Here is a 20994-nt window from a genome sequence, read left to right as displayed (position 1 = left end):
GAACCCTCATTGGATGTTTTGACGTCCGACATGTTTAACCGTGACACGAAAACACAAAAGTCGTCCGCGAATGACGCAAATGTCGAAAGAACGAGGCACAGACAAGCGTGATAAGCGATGCTTGGCAGCAGAGCACCCCACGTTGCCCTTTTCGAGTGCGCGGTAATCTAGATGACGTGAATTCACGTAAATGAATCTGACATTTTGCCATGTACGCGCGCGACTGAGCGGTATATATAGTGAAGCTTTCTGCGAAAAGAAAACGTTTCTCGTCGCATGAAACACACTGACCTCGAAAGATGTGGACACGGCCGTTCATGCTCCTGGGAACATTGGTCATCACAGCGGAAACAATGGGTAAGGGACGCTTTCTTTGTAATGCCACTAGGCTTCGTTATTATCCCCTTTTGCTCCTTTTTCGAGCCACATATTTATCTGGAAGACTTCCGAAGCGTGCCCATTTTATGAAGAAATCACTCGCATATACCTTTCAGTAATGCCTATAACTAGCTAATTATTACTGTATGCGGAGCGCAAGTTCGTATGCTTCTTTTGAAGGAGGGGAGGTGACGTCAGAAAGCCGAGCTCTGATTGGCTCTGAACGAAGGATAGTGCGTAGACCTCAAAGGCAGCTGCCTTTGAAGTCTACCTGCTATCTTTCAACTAGAGCCAATCAGAGCTCGGTGTTCTGACGTCACCTCCACTCCTGCAAAAGAAGCATACGAACTTGATCTCCGCATAGACCAACGCGCGTCTTTGGCGCATAGGTACTGAGGTGGCGCTGTTGTTCGGCACGGCGCATGCGCACGCAGTTCAATCGAATCTGGTTTCTACGCACGCGCCTCGCCCATACCTGCTGTGGTAAAAACGCAGGCTTGTTTGTAAACAACGTGTTGGCGTACAGGAAAGAGGCACCGCAGATGGCGAGGCTATACGATAACGTCGGGGTTCATAAATAGTGTCTGCCTTAATATCTTGAACAGATTAACGTCCTGCTCAATAACCTCTTCCGGAGAGTTTCTCTTTTTAGAGCGCAGCTCTTAGGCGCCCGTTTTCGGCTTGAGCGGCGCCGCCGTCGGCGTAACTGTGCGGTGCATTATGGGATGCGTGACGTCACTGATGACGTCATCAGTGACGATGCCAATGCCAATGACGTCATCAGTGACGATGCCGATGACGATGACGTCATCAGTGACGTCACTGATGACGTCATCAGCGACGATGCCGATGTGATGACATCATCAGTGATGATGACGTCATCACGTTGACGTCACACGTGGCGTCACTGGGGACGTCACTGATGACGTCATCACATCGGCATCGTCACTGATGAAGATGGCGATGTTCCTCCCTCCGAGCCACGGCGACGCCGGTCGGAGGGAGGAATAGCAGACAGAATTAGGAGGTGAGGAGGGAGGAGGAGTACACCCTCCCCTCAGTACCCTTCCCTCCTTTTCCTCAAGAGCTGCGCTCAAATTCGGCGTTACAGCGAGTTGTAAACGTTCTTTTTTTTTTCTTTTTTTTACATTTGCTGGGTTTCGTCTATCAAAACGATGATCCATTTCCGAGTAAAGACTTTAAAGCTATAGAGACATTTGCGCGCACAGCTAAGTCTTATGAGTCGTGTGAACTCTTATTCCAAGACCGTCAGTCCCGTTGTTATCATCGACAACTTAAGAAACACGAGGCATGGCGAGCCTCGTGCATTTTATTGTCGCTCCACAGTCAATGAGATTGTCGCATTAGACACTAGGCACGGCGAAGAATGAACCGCAAACCAGGAAGTGTGAACATGAGAAACCACGCCCTGTGCTTCGTAAGCTGTCACGGACTGTAGAAAGTGATTGTACAAAACGTGTTATGCTATTAGTACTAAGTCACTATAGAAAACGCTATTTACGAAACGTTATTAGCGAATTTAGTTTAACTGGTGCGTCGGTCTTTGTGCCAGGTTCTAAGTAATGATGCCGGCCTATGGATCCACAGGGTGTAGATTATATTTTATAATTTTTTCGACGAGATATGTATTAGAGTTGTGGATAGTTTCGTTGCGGTTTTATTGTTGTAGATCGAGGACAGCAGTTCGTGATCAATAACAGGTAACCAAGAATAATGTTCGAAGGATTGAAGCAAAAAATATTTAATGAAACCACGGATCTCGATTCAAACGAGCGAGTGTTAACAAAAAATACAAACAGTGACTGCGCGAAAAAAAAAATTCCCACCTTACGAACTTTTTTTTTTTTTTTTTTGCGCATGGATAGAGTTTTTTTACAAACACTCAGCCCAAGGAGATTTCCGGCATTTTTAAAACCCCGTAATAAGCATACAGGATTTCATTTTTCGTTCCCCTTTCGACGCAAGCTGTTTCCGCATCTCTGATGACCTTCAAGTCCTAAACCTGTAAGATGATCCAATTTGCCACGCTCTAAAACATGGGCACTTAATACCGTTGCTTGTTCCTTAGAACACCTTTGTAGAGCGACCTTTCCGCCTCTGTGGGAGAGTTACACTCCCGCCTCACACGCGAATACGAAGCCCCTGTCGGGGGGGGGGGGGGGGGGGGGGGCGGATCGGGGTGGAGGCCGCACAGGCGCTAAAATATCATTATGCATCTACTTCCACGCAAGGTCAAGGTCACTCTTTATAAAAAATTGTCTAAAGTCTTAGTCAAATAAAAAAGAACGCGATAGCGTAGCTACGCAAGACGTGTCTTTGTGCGGCAGTAAAGCTCTTTGTATAGTCACGCTCTCATAAAGCTGCAATGGACTCTTGAGATTAAATCTTGACAACAAATGGCCCACTCCTTTCCGCCTTCCAGAGAACATTGATACGTCCCTCCGATTACCGGTGATCTTGTATTAAAGCGAAGAGTTTTTAAGATTCTGACTCGGGAATGTCCCTCTAAAATAAGGTTTCGAGCTTTTCTTTCGTCACGCAGCGAGACATCGATACCCTACGAATATTAGGTTTACTGTATTGAAGTCAAGCATCCGGAGAATAAAAAATACCAACTTTCTGAAAATAGTTCCCAAGCTGCTGGCTCACTTCCCATCGGAACAGATAGAAAGGCAATAAGTGAAATCGGCGAAAGAAACGGTGAAATTCCGGATCTGAAATCTCGGCGAGGAATGTCATCCGTGCAACAATAAAGATGAGGGTTTTAGGTGTGATGTCTTTTATTCGAGCTAAAATTTACGCTTGTCTTTAATTGTTTTTATTGCTTCGTAATAGTTCCAAGCGTCATGGGACAAAAAAACGCGACTTTGGTGCGGCATAATCTATGAGCATCTATTCTACTGCGTACTTATAGGTACGTATGAGTAACCTCGAAGGCCCACAGGCAGCCTACATGGGGAGGGGGGAGGCCTTCGGGCCCGGCTCCCGCTGAAATGGGACGCACACCTGGTCAGTTCGAAGCCATTCCTGTGCTGTCCTCCAGACAGTGCAGAGTTTGAAATCCCACTGTAGAGCCTATTTCCAAACGCAAAGAAAGGCACTTTGTGGAGGAAGAGTAGCCCTTGGTTACCTATTGTCCTGCATCCGGCGTCTCTCCTCGGCTGCACGTGCCCTCGGGTTCACATAAATGTCACAAAATGCAGTGGCACCATCAGGAGGGCAAAAAGATAACCTTTCTGACAGTCCCATGTGGTCCCGAAAACAAAAATAGCCTCCATAAATATCATGTATTATGACAGCCTCACACGTGATGGACGCTTGTATCAAATGCACGAATGACCTTAAGTTTTTTCTGCATAAACCTATATATTTTAATTTCCAATCGTTTTATTCCAACCCAGCATTTGCCACACTTAACTGGGTAATGTGAAGAGTTATAATTAAGACAGTTAGTTTAAACATTTCTTTCCTCCTTATATACGTTACTCAAAAAGAGACGTGAAGAATGCGTATATTCATAATTTAGTATTGAAATAAAAAAAAGTAAGAGACTTTTTTAAGGATTTACCGACTGGTTCAAATATTACCTCCATGTTTCAGTCAACGATCAGGACAAGTTGCGCATCAGAAGCTAAAAGCAAATACTCAGCGGCAGTGAAAGCACCGATGGGTTGTCCCGATGTCTAAAACACAAAATAAAACATCTAAAGGGGACAAAACGGGACTCGATATAAATCGACACCTACATGTAACGAGCGACATAGTGTGGTCAATCCACAATAAACGGTAATGGATAAACGAAAACTAACGGAATTTAGTTCGATTCAACCTTATTACCGTGGGGCAGCTTGAGATCACAACGAGTCGCAAATCCATGTTGGTGATTTTCCGGTTGCACATGTTGCCCCAACACTCGCCATGGTGATTTTTTTTTTAATATTTTGTCTGTATGAGCCAGCCGAGCAAGCCATGTGTTGTTAGTGGCCTCTGTGAAATCATCTATTTTTAGACCGTACCACCTTTATAGGGAATCAAATATGCGCTTAAGAAATAATGTGAGATCCGTTTATAAATCTTAAGTGCTTTAAACATTTTTCAGCCGCACGATGAATGACCATAAAAGTAAATGATCCCCTATTTTGAGATGAAGAGCCTGTGTGGAGATATATTATTAAGCAAGATTCAAGATATGTGCCATGAGTTGGCGTTTCATTGAAAGCATTATGGCCGCTTTTTAGTGTGTTTACTAATGTTTTCTAGTATTTGCATTTTTCTCTCTCAGGTCCACTGAATCCACTGAAGTGATTAAACGTCCATTGCCGCTTCGAGTTTGCTTCTTTTCCTTTCCCGCGCCGCTAAGATTGTACTTAATAATAATTTAAAATAAACGTGTTTTAATTCATGTCGAAAATTCAACAATTCTCAATCGAAGGCTAAATTATTTATTCGGGATTTTCCCAATGTCTCAAGAACCTGTGCAGACCCTGCGTAAAGATGAAAATACAAAGCTGTAACTTTTCAGCGCGCTCACCCGCGACATCACTCGCATGGTGTGAAAGAGTACAGCGTATTGTAAATAAACCTAGAGAAACTGTACGCTATTAAAGGCCACAGATCTTAAACAACACCCGAGATTGATGCAAATATCTCCTCTTTATAACACGGTTCAGCTCAGACATAACTTACCGTTGCCATCGAAAATGTTATGCCATACGTGACTTCAAACACGCGTTTCCTCTGTTCCTGGTGTGGGGCAAGACTTCCCGCCCCTTTCGAGGCCCCTGTACCAGTTCGGCAAGCGGCTCGCCGAAACCAACTTGGACACACCAGCCAGGATTATTGGAGGACGCGACGCCAGACTTGCAGAGTTCCCGTTTCAGGTAGGTTCATGAGCCATAACCAATCCCCGATTGCTTTCCGTGTCCCGCCAGTGAAATGCGGGGACAGCCCAGACCCTGCCCACTACTGGATACAGTTACACGCAGCACTTTAAATTTAGCGGCTTTGCGGAATCCTAAACATAGAGGGCTGTGTTCGCGTGAAACTATGACGTCACCTGACGCCATGACATCGCGTGACATTAAATTTCCGCTAAATTTAACGAAAACAATTTCCCGCTATATTTCGAAAGAAAATTTATCCGCTAAATTTAGTGACACAATTTTACACCATGGGTCATGTCGGCAATCACACTATGACGTCAGAATGTTACGACACTTTGATTTTCAGATTCATTTAGCGAGTCAAGACTAAGGTACACCAAACACATCCGGGATCCGTTGCGAAACCGAGCCATATTCGAAGTTTGAAGTTCACTGGGATTTTCACGGGCCAGGCCCGGTAGCAGCGATTGCCGACAAATGTCGTCACCAAACGAGACCTATAACCCTGGTCTCTCGGTAGATCCAGTTCGTCACAGCGACAAATGGAAGAGACCTGTCACTCCTCGTTTAGTTGACGTTTAAAAAGAACAAGCGAACCCATTCGTGTTGTCTCCGCGTGGCAGGATATCAGCGGTAAAACAAAACAAACGCTGAGTGGGCACACAAGCAAATTAACGCGTGGACAGTCCGGAAAAGATTTGTTTTTGTATTTCCTCTTTTTATTCCTCGACCTAGAATACACGCTGTCGGGGCTCTAAAAAGAAGACACGTCAATCTGGAACAGCCTTCGTTTGTAAAACAATTGACTACACTTTTTTATATTTGTGTCAATGTTCAGTTTGATAGTTTTCAGGGTCCGCAAACCCGGTAACTATGACATGCTATAAGCTTGAGAATGTATATGTGGTAGATGTCGATGTCAACCTAAGTCTTGCTCTTGAAATGGAAGTAGACTTGTTGCTTTCCAAGGACCTTGTTTTGTCCCCAGACTATCTCCACAGTGTCGAGTCTTTCTATCTAAAAACTACATGAGCTTGTATTGGTACCCCACAAAGTTTGTCTGTATTGCGTTAGAACCGTATTGTTTCTTTGATAATCTACAAGCATATAAGCCCCACTGTTTTTCTCGTTTCGCTTTTCAAAATTTAATTTCGAAAGTATTCATGGCCATCTTGCAAAAAAGAGGCGAATTTGAAGTCCAGTATCTATTCAAGAATAACTATAAAAAAGCGTAATTTTTTTATTATTCATTTATTTTTAGTGACTTTTGGGTATTCAAAAGTACCCAGGATACTCCAAAATAAGCCCTATCACATTAGACAGTGCTTTAATACTGTAGGTATTTTGCATCTTTGACCTGGTGAAAAACAATTTAAAACAAAGTATCATCTATAGTGTGGATACTTTCCCATCTTGTTACTTTAAAACTTTCAAACAAATACGATTTGCGCCTATGTTCAGAGAAAGGCTGTAATATGTGGGGGCGTTGCTATTTAACAGCTTAAACAATATTATAGAAAAATTTTCTTTTTTTTAAGCTTTGCCAAATTTTAAGGGACGTACGCACAATTATAATTACTATTATTCTCTTTCTGGACCACTGAAAACTCTAAAAAGCCTAGATCAAAGAAAGTTAATTGTGCTTGCGCTGCGGTTTCTGTAAATTAGATGCCGCAGTGAGTTTTACCAAATTAAAAGAGGCATTTATTTTTAGGGATTTTTTTTCAAAGCTTTCATGTGCGTGTAACTTATACCCATAGTAAAGATATGCCCAGAACGTAGTGGTCTCATCGTGTTCGATAGGTTTCTAAAGTTGAGGCTTGGGCGACTTGGTACATACTTCGGAAATTAAAAACAGCGCGGAAAGACGAGGACCAGACCAGTGACACGGACGCAGCGCTACGTCCGTGTCACTTCTTTGTCTGGTCCTCGTCTTTCCGCGCTGTTTTTAATTTTCGATAGGTTTCGAAATTTTAAAAGACGGTTTAGCGATAACAATCTTGATGAGACTGGCTTACGATAATTAATTTTCAAACAAAAACTGAATTATAACGCTACGTAACGCGTGGTGTTAGGGTTCAATATTTATTAAATGATATGCGTTATCAACGACTGATGTACACTTAAGAGACGATGTTAACATTGGTTCATAATTAAAGTGTGACCTCGTTCCAGCCTCGAGTTGCAATGTCATGGTGGAACCTTTGGTTTCTAATCGACACTACAACTGCGTCCGTTGTGACAGGAGCGACATGAGCGGCCACTCTGCGCCGCGCGTACACACTCTCGCAACCAATCTTTCAAATATGGTGGTCGTCAGTACGGTGGCCACTTTTCCGCCGCCGTCAGCTGTTTTCGCGGTGCCTCTAAAAAGAACAGGGCGCACTGCCACTCACTGGTCGAACAAAAAAAAGTCAGACAGTTTAGAATAGCCTAAGCTTTATTTACTTTTATTTTTTAGAGGATGGGAGTTGCAGGGTTGAGTAGATGAAAAAAGATAAGAAACATGCCGTGCGCCGTCTTGGACAGTCACGACTTTAACACTGGACCTTTTTCGGTAGATATGAGAAGCCACGACCAGCATGTAACGCGTGCGGCCGAGTTGAGCCTTGCTAAACTTTTTCGCTACGTTTTGGAACGAACCGAGCGACCACATCGACAGACCAATCATGGGTCGAGGACGGCTCGGCCCCGCGCGTTGCATGCCGGTCGTGGTTCTTGCTATCTGCTGAAAAACATGGCGTCGGCGGTGATCGTCGACGTGGTCGGCGTGGTGAAAGCTCATAGTTCCGCGTAGAGCGCTGTCCTTGACTGTAAATTGTTGTCGTGTGTCCCGATAATAAACCAACACGTTTTAAAAGAGTTGATCCACCTACACGTGCGGCGATGTCGTGGCGGTATACCCTCGAGACAGGAGAAACGCTCGTGTTGTCGCGTTTGTTTATCTCGACTCCAGTGGTACTTTCTTGGCATTTGAACCCTAGAGCATCGCTTGGATTTCTTATTTCGCGTATTCCATCTGTGTGCTCATGTTCAAGGTACTACTGGTGCGTACTGTTTTTGAAGATGTGTCTTAAGGATGGAAAATTTTACAGGTCTTCATCAACCGAGAAAGATGATTAGTGTTAGCATTCCTGGACGCTTGCAACGTCTATGTGATCACGAAAGAAAAGTCTTCGTTGCTACAGCTAAAATTGAAGCGTCTTCTGTAATCGTACAAAGAGCGTTTGGCAAGATCTGTACTATTGGCAAAATCGTGCGTTGAAGTTGTGATCGTCCAGGACGGCGTACGGCATGTTTATTTTCCTTTTTTCATCTACTCAGCCCCGCGAGCCCGATCCTGTAAAAAATTAAGATAAATAAAGCTTGGTGCTATATAAAACTGTCTGTCCATTTTCTGTTCGACCTGCGAGTCGCAGTGCGTCCCCTTCCTTTGAGAGGCACCGCGAAAACAGCTAACGGCGGCGGTTGTTGTTAGCGTTGTTAGGATGTAGAGAGAAAAGGAGAGAGTCAGTCGTTCACGCGCTCTGCATGGGCAGAAAAAAGGCCGCTGTGCTGACGACCGCCATGTTTGCCATAGTTGCTGCGCTCGTTGCAGTGGTTACAAGAGTGGAACGCGCGGCGCAGAGCGGTCGTTCCAGTCGCTCCGGTCACAACGGACGCAGTCGTAGCTAATGCTTTCGTTGCAGATGTTTGAACAGGCCATAAAACGTTATGGTTCTGGCTGTATCACTATGACATCGCCCTTTTGTTTCTTTGTAGACCACGCATAATTTGTTATCTACGCGTAATTCGACAAATTACAAGTAACGATAAAAGCCTTACAAGGACGTCGCTGTTTATCCGACTCTTCCGTTGGGAACATGGTGCAATGCGTATTTTTAAACACACTCAAATTTAAGATGCGGCTATACTCATGAAACAAAGTACCCAAGAAGCGGAACTACACGTACTCCCTATCAAATGTTCATAGGTTTTGTGGAAACCATTTGTTCCCCGTATCCCTGTCTACGCCTAGCCCGTATATGTCACGGATGCCGCCACAATGGTGGCAACTCGGATGCAAGAGGGGGCCAACCACTGCAATCAAAATGATGAAACCTCATTCGGAGAAATGTGAATACCAACAGAGTCTTTCATTACACAGCGTTTCGCAAGGAACCTAAAACACTATTTTCCTAAAGGTTGTGTTATTCTTTGTTGCTATTTAAAGTTTCTCTGAACGTCTTTATTTCTCGATGAAAAATATATTTAATTACACTGAGAGAAATCTCGGTGAATAAGGAGGCCGAACGCAGGTTTAGACCTAAAAATAAGAACCGCGTCGAGACACTGGCAACGAGGATGCAGACTGATCACTGTCCCCATCGAAGACTTCATTTCTCGATTTCAACGTACGCTTGTTCCCAGCCTTCTCGTTTTCCAGTGGGTTGTTTCTTCGAGTAGCCCGCGGGAAAAAAAAGCGGACGCAGGGACATTTTGGGGAATATAGAGAAACAGTACGAAGGAGGGGGGACGGGGAGGGGGGGGGAGGGGGTTGCTTCTCGCATAGCAGACCTTCCTATTATCGCTCAGCAGTCACTTAAATTGAATAGCATCAACCGATAAGAACACCGTGAACAAATCACGAAGAAGGAAGCGCGAACACAAGCCACTCCCGGCGTTTTTTAAGATGTCGCTTACCAAAGGGTGTGTTCAAATCAGGACAGTCGTAGGAGTGTCCTGTCTACTCTTGATTTTTAATTACTTTTTTTCTACACAAGGTAGGAATACATGTTCACGTGACAGTGCGGGCCTTGTACTTTTGCAAGGTATACTTCCTTGTTTTCGTGAAAAAATGTCGCGTCTGAGAAGAGGGTGGAAACAACCGACTTGACCGACTGCGCTTTGAGGCAACTTTTTATGTACATAATTTGCATACCGCACTCATATTGGCATACTATAATTCGCTATATTTGTTTTATCTGAGCTTACATATGAAAAACTAAATAAATTTGAAAACTTATCTTCTTGAGCATCTCTATCATATTGGGGGAAGGGGGGGGGGGGCGGAAGTCTTATTTTGTTTACCCCCACACCGCACCATGTCTACGCCGTTGCAATACCCTAAGAACGGACCACGCGGCGAAGTTTAGTTTTTCATAGACAGTATTAGTCACATCACCGAAAGAAATAGCTCACGTCATTTTGTATACTGCTTTATGGGTGCCTCGACGTTAATACGACATATTACGGTCACTGAGGTGTGCAGTTCTAAGTACAATTAGTTGGTAAGACGGAAGCAACTTAACAGTAATCAACTGTAATCGGCTAAATTTTTTTCATTAAAATGTGCAACATGGTTAGATTTTATATATATATATATATATATATATATATATATATATATATATATAGATTTGGATATATTTATTTTTAAGATTCCATCGAAGAATTTTTGGAGAAAATAGAGGCTGGTTATTTATTTATTTTTTTTTTTAGTTGGCGCATAAATATTGCATAATTCGTAATTTTTCCATTTCATAAAAAAATTCCGGACGGAAGGCAAAAACAAAACCAGCTACATTTATAGTAGTATAATTCTAAATTTTTTATTTAAAACTGTACAAAGTATAAAATACTCCACAAAAACGTTTCAGCTCAAAGTAGTAATTCTAAAACGCCTTCGAAATTCGACCAACAATGCCTCAGTTCGAAAACTTTGCTCAAGAAGACAAGTTCGTCGTTCTATTTTTGCTCACCATATATACCTAAATAAAATAAACTTAACTAATTCTAGTGGACCAGTTTGCATGCGTTATATATTAAATTATTTATGGTGTAGAATAATTTTTATTCCTGTGATCCTCGAAGCTGCGTCTACGCACAATTGGGAAAGTCGTAGTTTCATCTCATTTAAGCCGGAATTTTTTTCTCGTAAAAACAAGAAAATATCTTGAAAAAAAGATAGGTCCTTCCCTTCGTGTGAACATTTTTGCTACCTCATACAAAAATTAAATTGAAAACAAAGAATAGTCATGGCAATTTGACGTTTCATATCTAAAAACTCCTTTTACTCATTCACTGAGCGCTCTTTCTTATATCATGGAGTTTGTCTCCAATAATTATCTGGAGAAAACGTAACACCGTGGCATTCTTTAGAATGCAAGGCCTGCAAAATATGCGCTTAGTTCAAGTCATTTCACTTTGTACAAGCGGCGCCGCGTGGAGGGTGGACGCGACAACATCGTGCCTTTCTCTCATAACACTCGTCCGGCTTCACACAGCATTCGCTGAATGGCGCTAGCAGTCCGGAGTTGCAAGGGGCATCGGCGACGTGTAGCTCGTACATTTGTTATGTTATGAATTTCGTGAACTCCACAATAAACCCGCCAAGATTTTCCAGTTCGTAGGTTCAATGCCAGTTAGGGTGCGCGAAATCCGAGCCGGCTTGGTAGAAACAGCGTCTCCGCTGAGACTGGGTGAAAGAAAGCACTGTCAACGCCAGCGCACGAGCTGGGTGGGACTCAAACCGCGTCTCAAGACGCCGGCGCGCCCCAGATTTTGCAGTCCATTCTTTCACCCAGTTTCAGCCAAGACGCTGTTCTAGCAAGCCGACCCTGATATAGGCTTCTTACAGTAAATGCGCAGTTTAACAAACATTTAAGTAATTAATTAACTTGTCAATTGATCGATGTATTGACTGATATAATGTATTCTTGATTATATTAATTAATTTATTTATTTATCGATTGATTTATTGGATAATTGATTGATTGATTGATTGATGCCAAAAAAAATAAAGAATGATACGTGAAAAAACAAATAGAAAATATACGAAAACTGCAAGTGTTCCACGTCTACCCGATAGATGGCGTAAGTGCGTTCTCTCGTCGCAAGAAATTCTAAGGGGTCCTACGGCACTCGGTCGTAAGCAGTCGCAAGTGTGTGAGGCAGCCTTAAGAGCTCTGTCTGGCGCTGCTCATTATGGCAAAGCACACTATGGGCACACAAATTACATCTTTCTGGAAAGTGGGTATCTCATTTTCGGGTTGTGTCAGAGGGCCTCAGAACCATAAACTGGGCTCTGCCCACACTCGGCGTCAACTATTTAATGCTGCGTTGTCGAGGCCAGCATAGCTTCCGCAGTGCTCCAACCCTGTCAAGGCTGCTTGTGCGAACGCGTGGAAATGCAAGAGGAAGTCACGTGCACGTGCTCTCGCACATTGAAGCAGTGGGGAAGCTACGCTAGGCTCGACAAAGTGGCAGGAAATAGTTGACACTGGGATAGAACCGTGTGGCTGGAATGAACTCCGTGACAGAATCGTCTCAGTGTTCAATTACTGCGACGTACACAGGAAACTCGGCAAATAAAGAACTCGAAACAAATGACGATGGGTTATTATTTGCACTGACGCGATATACTTCTGAATGGATGGCACGAACTAAAACTTGACACGTTTCTACAGTGGTCAACAGAATGAGTGGGAACGAAAAACAAAAACGTTATTGAGTATTTTTATTTGTCACAATACTAGAATTTCCGGTGATAGCACAACACGTGTGCAAATAATTCACACTAAAGTGTACGAAAGCACCATCATTTCGCTGAGAGCTGTGATGCAGGGACAGCGCCGAAGGTGCCGTAGGTGTTGCCACTACAGTGTGCGACAGGGTACAAGCTTTCTAAGTGTTTCTTTCTTCTACACACATTTGCGTTTCTTGCGTGTACCGCTTCTTCAAATAGTACGGAGCTAAACGAAATATTCCGAAAACGCCTAGAAAAAAGCGCAAAAGAACACGAAAAGGACAAGCGAGTGGACGTTCCAGGACGCTCATAATTTGTCGAAAAACCAATCGCTTATAGTCTTTTGCATCGCTTATAACCCGGGTGAAAATGTTGAGTCACTGAGCTGCGGACGCATGCGCAGGGTCTGATGTACTGTACAGCGGATCAACAGCTCATGCTTAGAAGGCATTTTACAGACCAGCAGACAAAGATGGCAGTGCGCAGAAGGCGATTTTTGCGAGCCGTGGCACTATGATCGGTCATCACTATCGCCGGTACACCCTCAGTTCTAAGAATGTATGTTCTTTTGCCGACAAGGAAATGGACGTGTCATTTAATAAATTGCCGACTTTTTGCTTTGATTTTACAAAAAAAAATATCATTTTTGGAATGGGCGCTACACCGGTAATAGCATTTTGCCATGGCTATATGAGCGATTTTTTTTCTCAATAAATGTTAGTTGCGAATGAGCCCTGCCACGTCCATTCACTTGTCCTTGTGCATTTCCTTCTGTGTGCACCTATGGTGCTCTTGTTCGTTCTTGTTTTATTTAGGTGATCGTGAAGTAACTGGCAGATGTTGACGTTCTAATGCAGTTTATTCCAAAAACGTTGACTGGATATAGACGCTTCAACACACGCCGGTTTGAACCGTCATAGCCAACCTTCTCTTGTCTTACCAAGGTGCCGAACCACTGACGCGGGCGTTGACGATCCTCTACAAAGGCCTATGCTGGGGAGAAGGACAGAGTAGAACCTAAAATGGGTATAACCTGTCTTGCTGTGGTAATGAGGAAGTGAGGTAGATGTAAAAAGAGGGAACAAAAATTGAAGGTCGGTTATGACGGCGCCCATTCACAGCTCCTGCAAAGCGTCTATGGACCCATGTTCGAAATCCTAGCACCCAGCGATAAAAATGGAAAATAATAATCTAAAACGCACGCTCATGTGAAGAGAGGGGCAGCGCATAAAACAAGATTTTTGCTTTTTGCAGCACTCTTGGTATCGCTGTTGTCCGTGAAGCTTCGTGACTATAAGCATTTCCTGGTGTTCTCGCACCACGATATATGCGAGCATTTCTAAAAAAAAATCGGAGTCTCGCAAAAAACGCTTCCCCCTTACTGTGGCATGGCGTCAGCATAAACAAGCATGGCGGTGCCCATGGAGCAGAGCGCCGACGCTGCTCTATAAATAGCCAGTGACAGCATAAAACATGTGGGGCGGAGACATTCCCGCAGGCATGTCATCATCGCTCTGTAGCCAAATCACGAACCAAGAAGTGTGAGCATAATAACTTCATGAGTTTCTGCAGGTGTCAGCGGCTATAGCTGTTCGGCGATCGATGAATGCGCCTGAGGTGCCGGGCCAGGGGACTACTTTAGATGTCAACATTTCACGCGCAAAGAAAGCCCTCGAATGTATGCGCTCCCCGTTACAACGCTTATGTACAGGGTGATTCAAGGAGAGGCCAGGCTCTTTAAATCGACCGCCAAATTCGGTTTCTTAACCTATCGCGCTACGACTTTGTGCAGCGTTGCCCACAGACGGTGTTTTTTTTTTTTTTTTTTTTTTTTTGTAAAATTTGCAAAGAGCGAACTTACCTGAGGAAAAAGTAAAGAAGGAAAAAGGTTTAGTTCCTATGGAAACGCAGCGAAGCCACCGGTCTTCAAACAATACCGCAGATTGCCACTCTTGGACGAGTGGCGATCTGCGGTGAATCTCGCCCCAGCGTTCGACTCTGCGGTTACGCCGACTTCGACGCCCGCGACGCTCTGATGTTATCTTCTGTTTCCTTTTTATTTTTGGGCACAAGTTCGCCCCATTAAACGTTTCCTTTTCCCCAGTTATTATTTGCTTCCTCGCCTGTTCATTCGTGACAATATCCTCCAGGTGACCAGCCGAGGCCCGGTTAAACGTCTTATTCATTCGAAACAGTTTGATTTAGCCGTCGGTAAAAACAAATGCGTTGAATACCACATTTGCTCGAGTGATAGCCTCGCTGCTTATGAACAAAGTCTATGGGTCTACTTTCCCGCGGATCACGGGGATTACGAATCACCGCAATTGGCAGAAAAATTTACGAGATTTACGGGTCAGAGATAATTCCTTCACGAGAAAATGTCACGTGCTCAGATCGGATTGTTAACAGAGAAGCATGTTCTCGACCTCTTTATTTGCTGCGTTTTTTTTTTTTTTTTTAATGAGAATACAATGGTTCGCTGTATGTGTGTTCTCCAGGCAAGTAGAGGCAAGGGCCTCGTTCATAAGAGTGGCTATTAGTACTCGAGCGAATACGGTTTATTTTTTAAAGTAATTAGACTTGTTTCGAACTTGCCTCGTAATAGCATTGCAGAAAACTGATTTTGTAATTTTTCTCAAAACTACTAATGACCTCCAGCATAGGAAGGAACGCTGCGATGGGGCTGAAGAAGCAATGTTGGTATATTTTTAAATTGCAAAGATGGGGGCATATTTACTCGTTCAAACTTTTAGGTTAGTTTATAGCATTATATACTAGGTGATGACTAGGCTAGAAGCAAAACGCAAAAGCGCTCGTACCTTTTTCATCAGCTCTTAGGGACACAGTCACCTTGCAATCCAGCCTTTCCATTCTGTAGAGGTTCCTAAAGTCAAGCGTAACTATGTCACCTCAACCGTAGCTATGCCAACCTAAAATTCGCTATACTGGGGCTAACCGAGATGGAGACATTACAAGGGGCATCGGTGATTTATGTTCATTATAATTAGTAGTAGTAGTAGTAGTAGTAGTAGTAGTAGTAGTAGTAGTAGTAGTAGTAGTACTAGTAGGTATGTATAGTCACTGACAGCATAACAAACGCTGAGTCTGGTTTATTATGTTCAAGCGTCTCGCTTGGTGATTCGTTCTTAGGCATTCTCAGGCAAATGTCACAATTACCATTGGGTCCGGAGATTTAAATGCCCGGTATACTCGCAACGTCAGCAAGTTAGGTTCAAGCGGTCAGCTTAAAAATAAAGAAAAAACATGCCCATATAAAACCCTATAGAACTATAAGAGACAATGGAAAGCGCCAACTGAACACCAATGAGGCTCCTCTTCGATGCCAGGCTGCAGTGACCGAGAAGACCGACGGCACAGGAATGTGGAACAAATTCTTAGCAGGTGGCAGCCTCATCACAGAAAATTACGTCCTGTCCTGTGGACACGGCTTGGCCAGGTGAGTTTGCAAGCTGCTTCGGAAAGAAATATAAACTGGGGAGCCTTCCTGTAAGTATGATCAACAACCTACGTCACACTGTCTGGTCTGAGCAACTTCATCTACACTCTAAAAACGCCTACGCGCTTAGCTTCCAGCGAGAAGTTCCTAAGCATTTTTTGGCTTCTGAGTAACTGGTTGCAGCATATCTTTCGAGTTTATAAACTGCGCATTCAAATGCACAGGAGCAAAAACGTAGCTACGAACATGTCTTTTTTTCTTTTTCTAACCTATACATTTTATCCCCCGTAAAAATGTTTTCAACACTATCGTTGGAATGCAAATTTCTGCTCAATAGGCGGAGGCCTGTCGAGCTGCAATGTGGATTCAAACTTTAAAGTTGTTTACATTGCTTTGTGGAATATTAAGACATACACCAATATTCATGATAAGTGAAACAAAACGATATCTGTAAATTTGAGAGGCCCGTGTTCAAATATAGACGGCGACCACCTAAAATGGCGTTAGTTATCAATTTGACGTATTGTCTTTTTATTAAAACTCACTGGCTTAAATACTGTCGCAACTGGTGTTATAAGATCAAAAATAAATGTTTGACCATTGCTTAACGTCTAAAACAAATCTGGCAAGCATAAAATAAAAGGTCAGAACCACAAATATGTTGGAGATTTCTGCTGGTGTCCACGCAGCAAATATGTACAGCTGTTTGGTCGCGCCGAGAGCATTTCGGGTTATGCACCGGGTTCAGTTTCAGCTTTGATCAACGAGTGGTTTCCAACATATCCGGTGGTAACTTCCAGGCCGATTAAATACCACTCAAATGCTTTTGGGCTCAAAGTCCCTGTTAGTGACTGTTAGTGAGGTTTTGAAAGTGGCAAGTTGCGGAACACGTCAAGTCTAGTTAGATAAAGAAAAACATAAAACCATGATTTGCGGGCCTGGCGCATTTTTTAAAGATCAAACATCTTATAATCTTTATACAGGTTTTTTCTTAGACTTTACATAATCCCGACCGAGGTGTCCGCAATATGACGGAGGCTTATTGCGGAGGAGGCGCCGTGTAACCGAGCTTTCGGTTGCACGTCAAAAGATCCCCAGGTGGTCGAAATTAATCCTCAGTCCTCCGCTGGGGCGTTCCAGATGCCCGTCGTTGGTTTGGCACGTAAAATCCCCAAATTTGACTTTAGACTTTACGTATAGCTTTTTTCCTTTTCTTTTTTTCCAACCGTCGAGCTAAACAATTGTGTTCTATGCAGGTGAGTTATACCTCCAGGGGGACACAAAACAGAGGGCTAATCGTGAAGATAAGTTGGTTAATAAATACCAATTTATAATTAACCTTAGAGTTAGTGGAGATCAACATATGATACCAGCCAGAAACTTGCTGAGCCTCATCAAAAACTTATACATCAGGCAAATTTAGAAAGACTTGGCGCGCGTGGGAAGCACAGCGGGGCTCTAAAGTTCTCCCTCGTGCAACAGGCCATAGACTCTGAGTGCGGAAACGCGACCGCGTGGTTTTTCCGTCTCTTGTCATTCGCGTTTGCCCACCGTCAGCTTTGCGCCTGTTGCAAGAGTGGGACCTTAGCGCACTACCGAAATTTCCATTCGCTCCAACGATTTCTAAGGATATTGGCTTAGCGGTTTTTGATGACGCTCAGCGAGTTTCATATCGAAAGCATATGTTTATTTTCACTAATTAAAAATGAAATTAACCAATTCCAGTTAATTTTTTCGGCTTATCCTGACTCTTAGCTACCAATATTGCGTCCTCTTGAGAAGATACCCCACCTGCTCAGACCGCATTAGTGTAGCTATGACAAATATTTCAAACAAATCTGCGAAGCCTACAAAAACGTCCTGCATAACCTTGAACAGCCATCTACTCCCGGTCAGGTTGACCCATCGAAAAGCAGGTACCTACGCAAAGACAGGCTTTATCCTACATATGAATGCCTATATTTAAAGTCTATAGATGTATCATGACCCCGTCGATGCGTTTTCTGGAGTCCTCGATAAGAAAACGTATCATTCGGGAAAATGTAACAACCCATGACGCTTTTGGGGGCCAATAGGTTAGTTAGAATTAACTCTCACGCGGCTTTTTGTTTAACATATATTTTCATGCCTGTGGAGAGCTATCATGTTTACTTAAATATTGACCGTTATTTGTGTTCTAGCTTTTATTTAAAATGATAGGTCAGTCTATAATTGTAAAACAAATTTGTCAATTTCACTGCAGAACTGCTGTTTTCAAATGCTCTTTTTTCTCGTGGTTCATCGAAGATTGAAGTAACCTGCAGTGACATTGTTGAAACGGCATTGTCAGAGCTTAATTCTTTTTTTTTTAAGGTTCAATGCAGGGATGGGCAAAATACATGGAAAGATGTATCGAAATACAAATACAAAATACTTCAGCAAAAATGTATTTAATTACAAATCTAATTACATTTCCAAAAAAGCATTTAAGTACAAGATACAAATAGAACCAAATGTATTTGGTCTCCTCCAGATACTTTTCCAAATACATTCCTCAAAATTTGCGTCAGCGACTTCAGGGCACCTGCAACGGGTTTCTGGGTATCTCATTTTAATTTTACATCGCACACTCGGGAGTTAGTGGGCGAGGCTCTAGTAACGTAATAGAAATATAATCACAAAGAAATGTAATCCGCTTGGACGTAATAGGTGAAAAAAGTACAGAGCTTCAAGCAGCTTTTTTTTGTCGATTACATTTTGGTATAGACCAACAAAGAACCGAGACGGCCAAGACGCGCAGCACTAGCTAGAGAATTTTTTTATTGTTGCAACTCGCACCAGTTACGAAAATCTGGAGGACCCGTGCATTTAGAACGTAAATCAAGCTGGAAAGCATCACAAGTTGTCACAGGCACTTATTTAACCAGTCTGCCTGCGAACGTCGATTTCGTTACTATTCTTGCCCTGGACTAGCACCGTAACCACAAAGTCACTAAACGCTTGTGCTTGATTGAGAGACACTGCAATCGGCGCAGAACGTAGTTTTCTTCCTGCACTGGACACGTCTTAGGATGAGCGAATTGAGTCGTGACAATAAATTTGAGGGATGTATTTTCGCCCACAAAATTGTATTTAATTACAATTGTATCTGAAATACCCACCTTTTAGTATTTAAATACACACGTCAAATACATTACCCAAGTTGCAATTAAATACAAATGCAAAATACAGAAAGTATTTCAAATACATATTTCAAATACTTGTATTTGAAATACTGCCCATCCCTGGTTCAATGTTACTTCTAACTACCGTTGTATATTATTTACTTCTTGGATGATTGTCTTTCACCTTGTGTTTGTAGTGTACAAATTTGATGTCTGTGCCCCTCCCTACTCTAATCCCTCTTCAGGCGATGTAGGTATGCAAATAAATAAATAAATAAATAACCTGAAGAACGTAGACCAAAGAGAGGTACAGTGTTTCTGGGCCCATGTAGCTAACCAAGCTGCTGCCCCGCGTCAGCCGCTGCTCCTAGCACGCCAGAGCAAGGCGATGAAGCCCGACGCGTGCACCGGTGCAAGATAATGAAATGTCGGAGCGAAACGGAGGGGTGATCTGAAGGTCGCAAACGAAAAGACGTAAAGGAGAGGAGCGGGGAGCTGCGGCCTATCCAAGCGTGCAGAAAAGCCTAGTGGGGCCTGGTGGCCGATATGCGAAAGAGAAGAAAGGCGATTACATGCCCGAGGTTGCGAATAGTGCGACTAGACTCAAGCCTCAATCGCACCGCCAACACATCCTACAAAATCCGTCTGTAGGAATGTTCGAAGCATGCATGTGTGAGAAGCAAGCACGCTTCGAAAATGCTTGATGCCTGTCCGTGGATAATACCCTCATTCATTGTGCCTACGGTGAACACTGTCTTTTGTACGGTATACGAGCAGCGTGAATGCGGCCTGCTGATGTCCCGCGCCTTCGTTTCCATGTGCGCAGTCGGACCGCCGAGGACCTGACAGTGTGGCTGGGCGTGCACCGCATGCCGTTTGCGTCCTACTCCCTGTGGCGCACGTCGCCGTCCGCTCTGCTCATTCACCCGGAGTTCAACGAGGCCACGTTTCTCAACGACATTGCGCTCATCCGACTCAAAGACCGCGTCCCGCTCGAGAGGCTCAACGGATACGTGAACACCATCTGCCTCCCACCCCCCGGGTTCCAGCCGCAAGGCCGGGCGCTGGTGTCCGGTTTTGGATACGTTGCCGAGAGTATGAACAGGCAACTTCGCCTTCCGAAAGAAATCGGCAAACCGACGCGGCCTTGAATCACTGACGCGCGAGAAATCCTGTCTTTTCAAAGTGTCATATTACCATGGCCACTCAATCACTGTGCTCACACGGTAGTGCTAGCGCTGTGGTTCAACAGCCATGGTTCTCGGACCAGTATCTCAAATGGCGCTGAGCCTGCAGTCAAAAATGAAAATCTCGTGCGTCTACAGGCCTTCGCGAAACACGTTGAGAAAAAAATCACCGCAATTAAATTTAAAATCCTAGAAAATGGCGAGGCCAAGCGAGTATTCTTACTTAGAAACAATATTTGCACTTGGACACCGTTTAAAAACCTTTCAGACAAAAACAGTGTTGTAGGCGTTACCGAAAAAAGATAACGAAATACGTTACTCGTTACTTGCAAATAAAAGTAACGCGTTAACGTCCTAAGTTACTTCAAAATAAAATAATCACGTAACCGTTACCGATAAAACGTAACGCGCGTTATTT

The 20994-nt window shown here is 43.5% G+C and overlaps 1 protein-coding gene across 1 annotated transcript in view; it reads left to right on the top strand.

The window, feature by feature from the left end:
• The first annotated feature begins 299 nt into the window (after window positions 1–299).
• The window catches only part of LOC8031074 (trypsin-3-like), a 29277-nt gene continuing 8582 nt past the window's right edge, over window positions 300–20994 (top strand). The window contains 4 exon segments of the mRNA XM_002404148.5: window positions 300–357; window positions 5158–5279; window positions 16137–16246; window positions 20216–20484. Coding sequence (XP_002404192.3) covers window positions 300–357; window positions 5158–5279; window positions 16137–16246; window positions 20216–20484 — 559 coding nt within the window.

This window comes from Ixodes scapularis, unplaced genomic scaffold (genome assembly GCF_016920785.2).
Source record: "Ixodes scapularis isolate PalLabHiFi unplaced genomic scaffold, ASM1692078v2 PGA_scaffold0__279_contigs__length_252992795, whole genome shotgun sequence".
NCBI classification, from domain to species: Eukaryota; Metazoa; Arthropoda; class Arachnida; order Ixodida; family Ixodidae; genus Ixodes; species Ixodes scapularis.
Note: the sequence above shows the minus strand (reverse complement) of the source record. Positions and strands in the feature narration are given on the sequence as shown.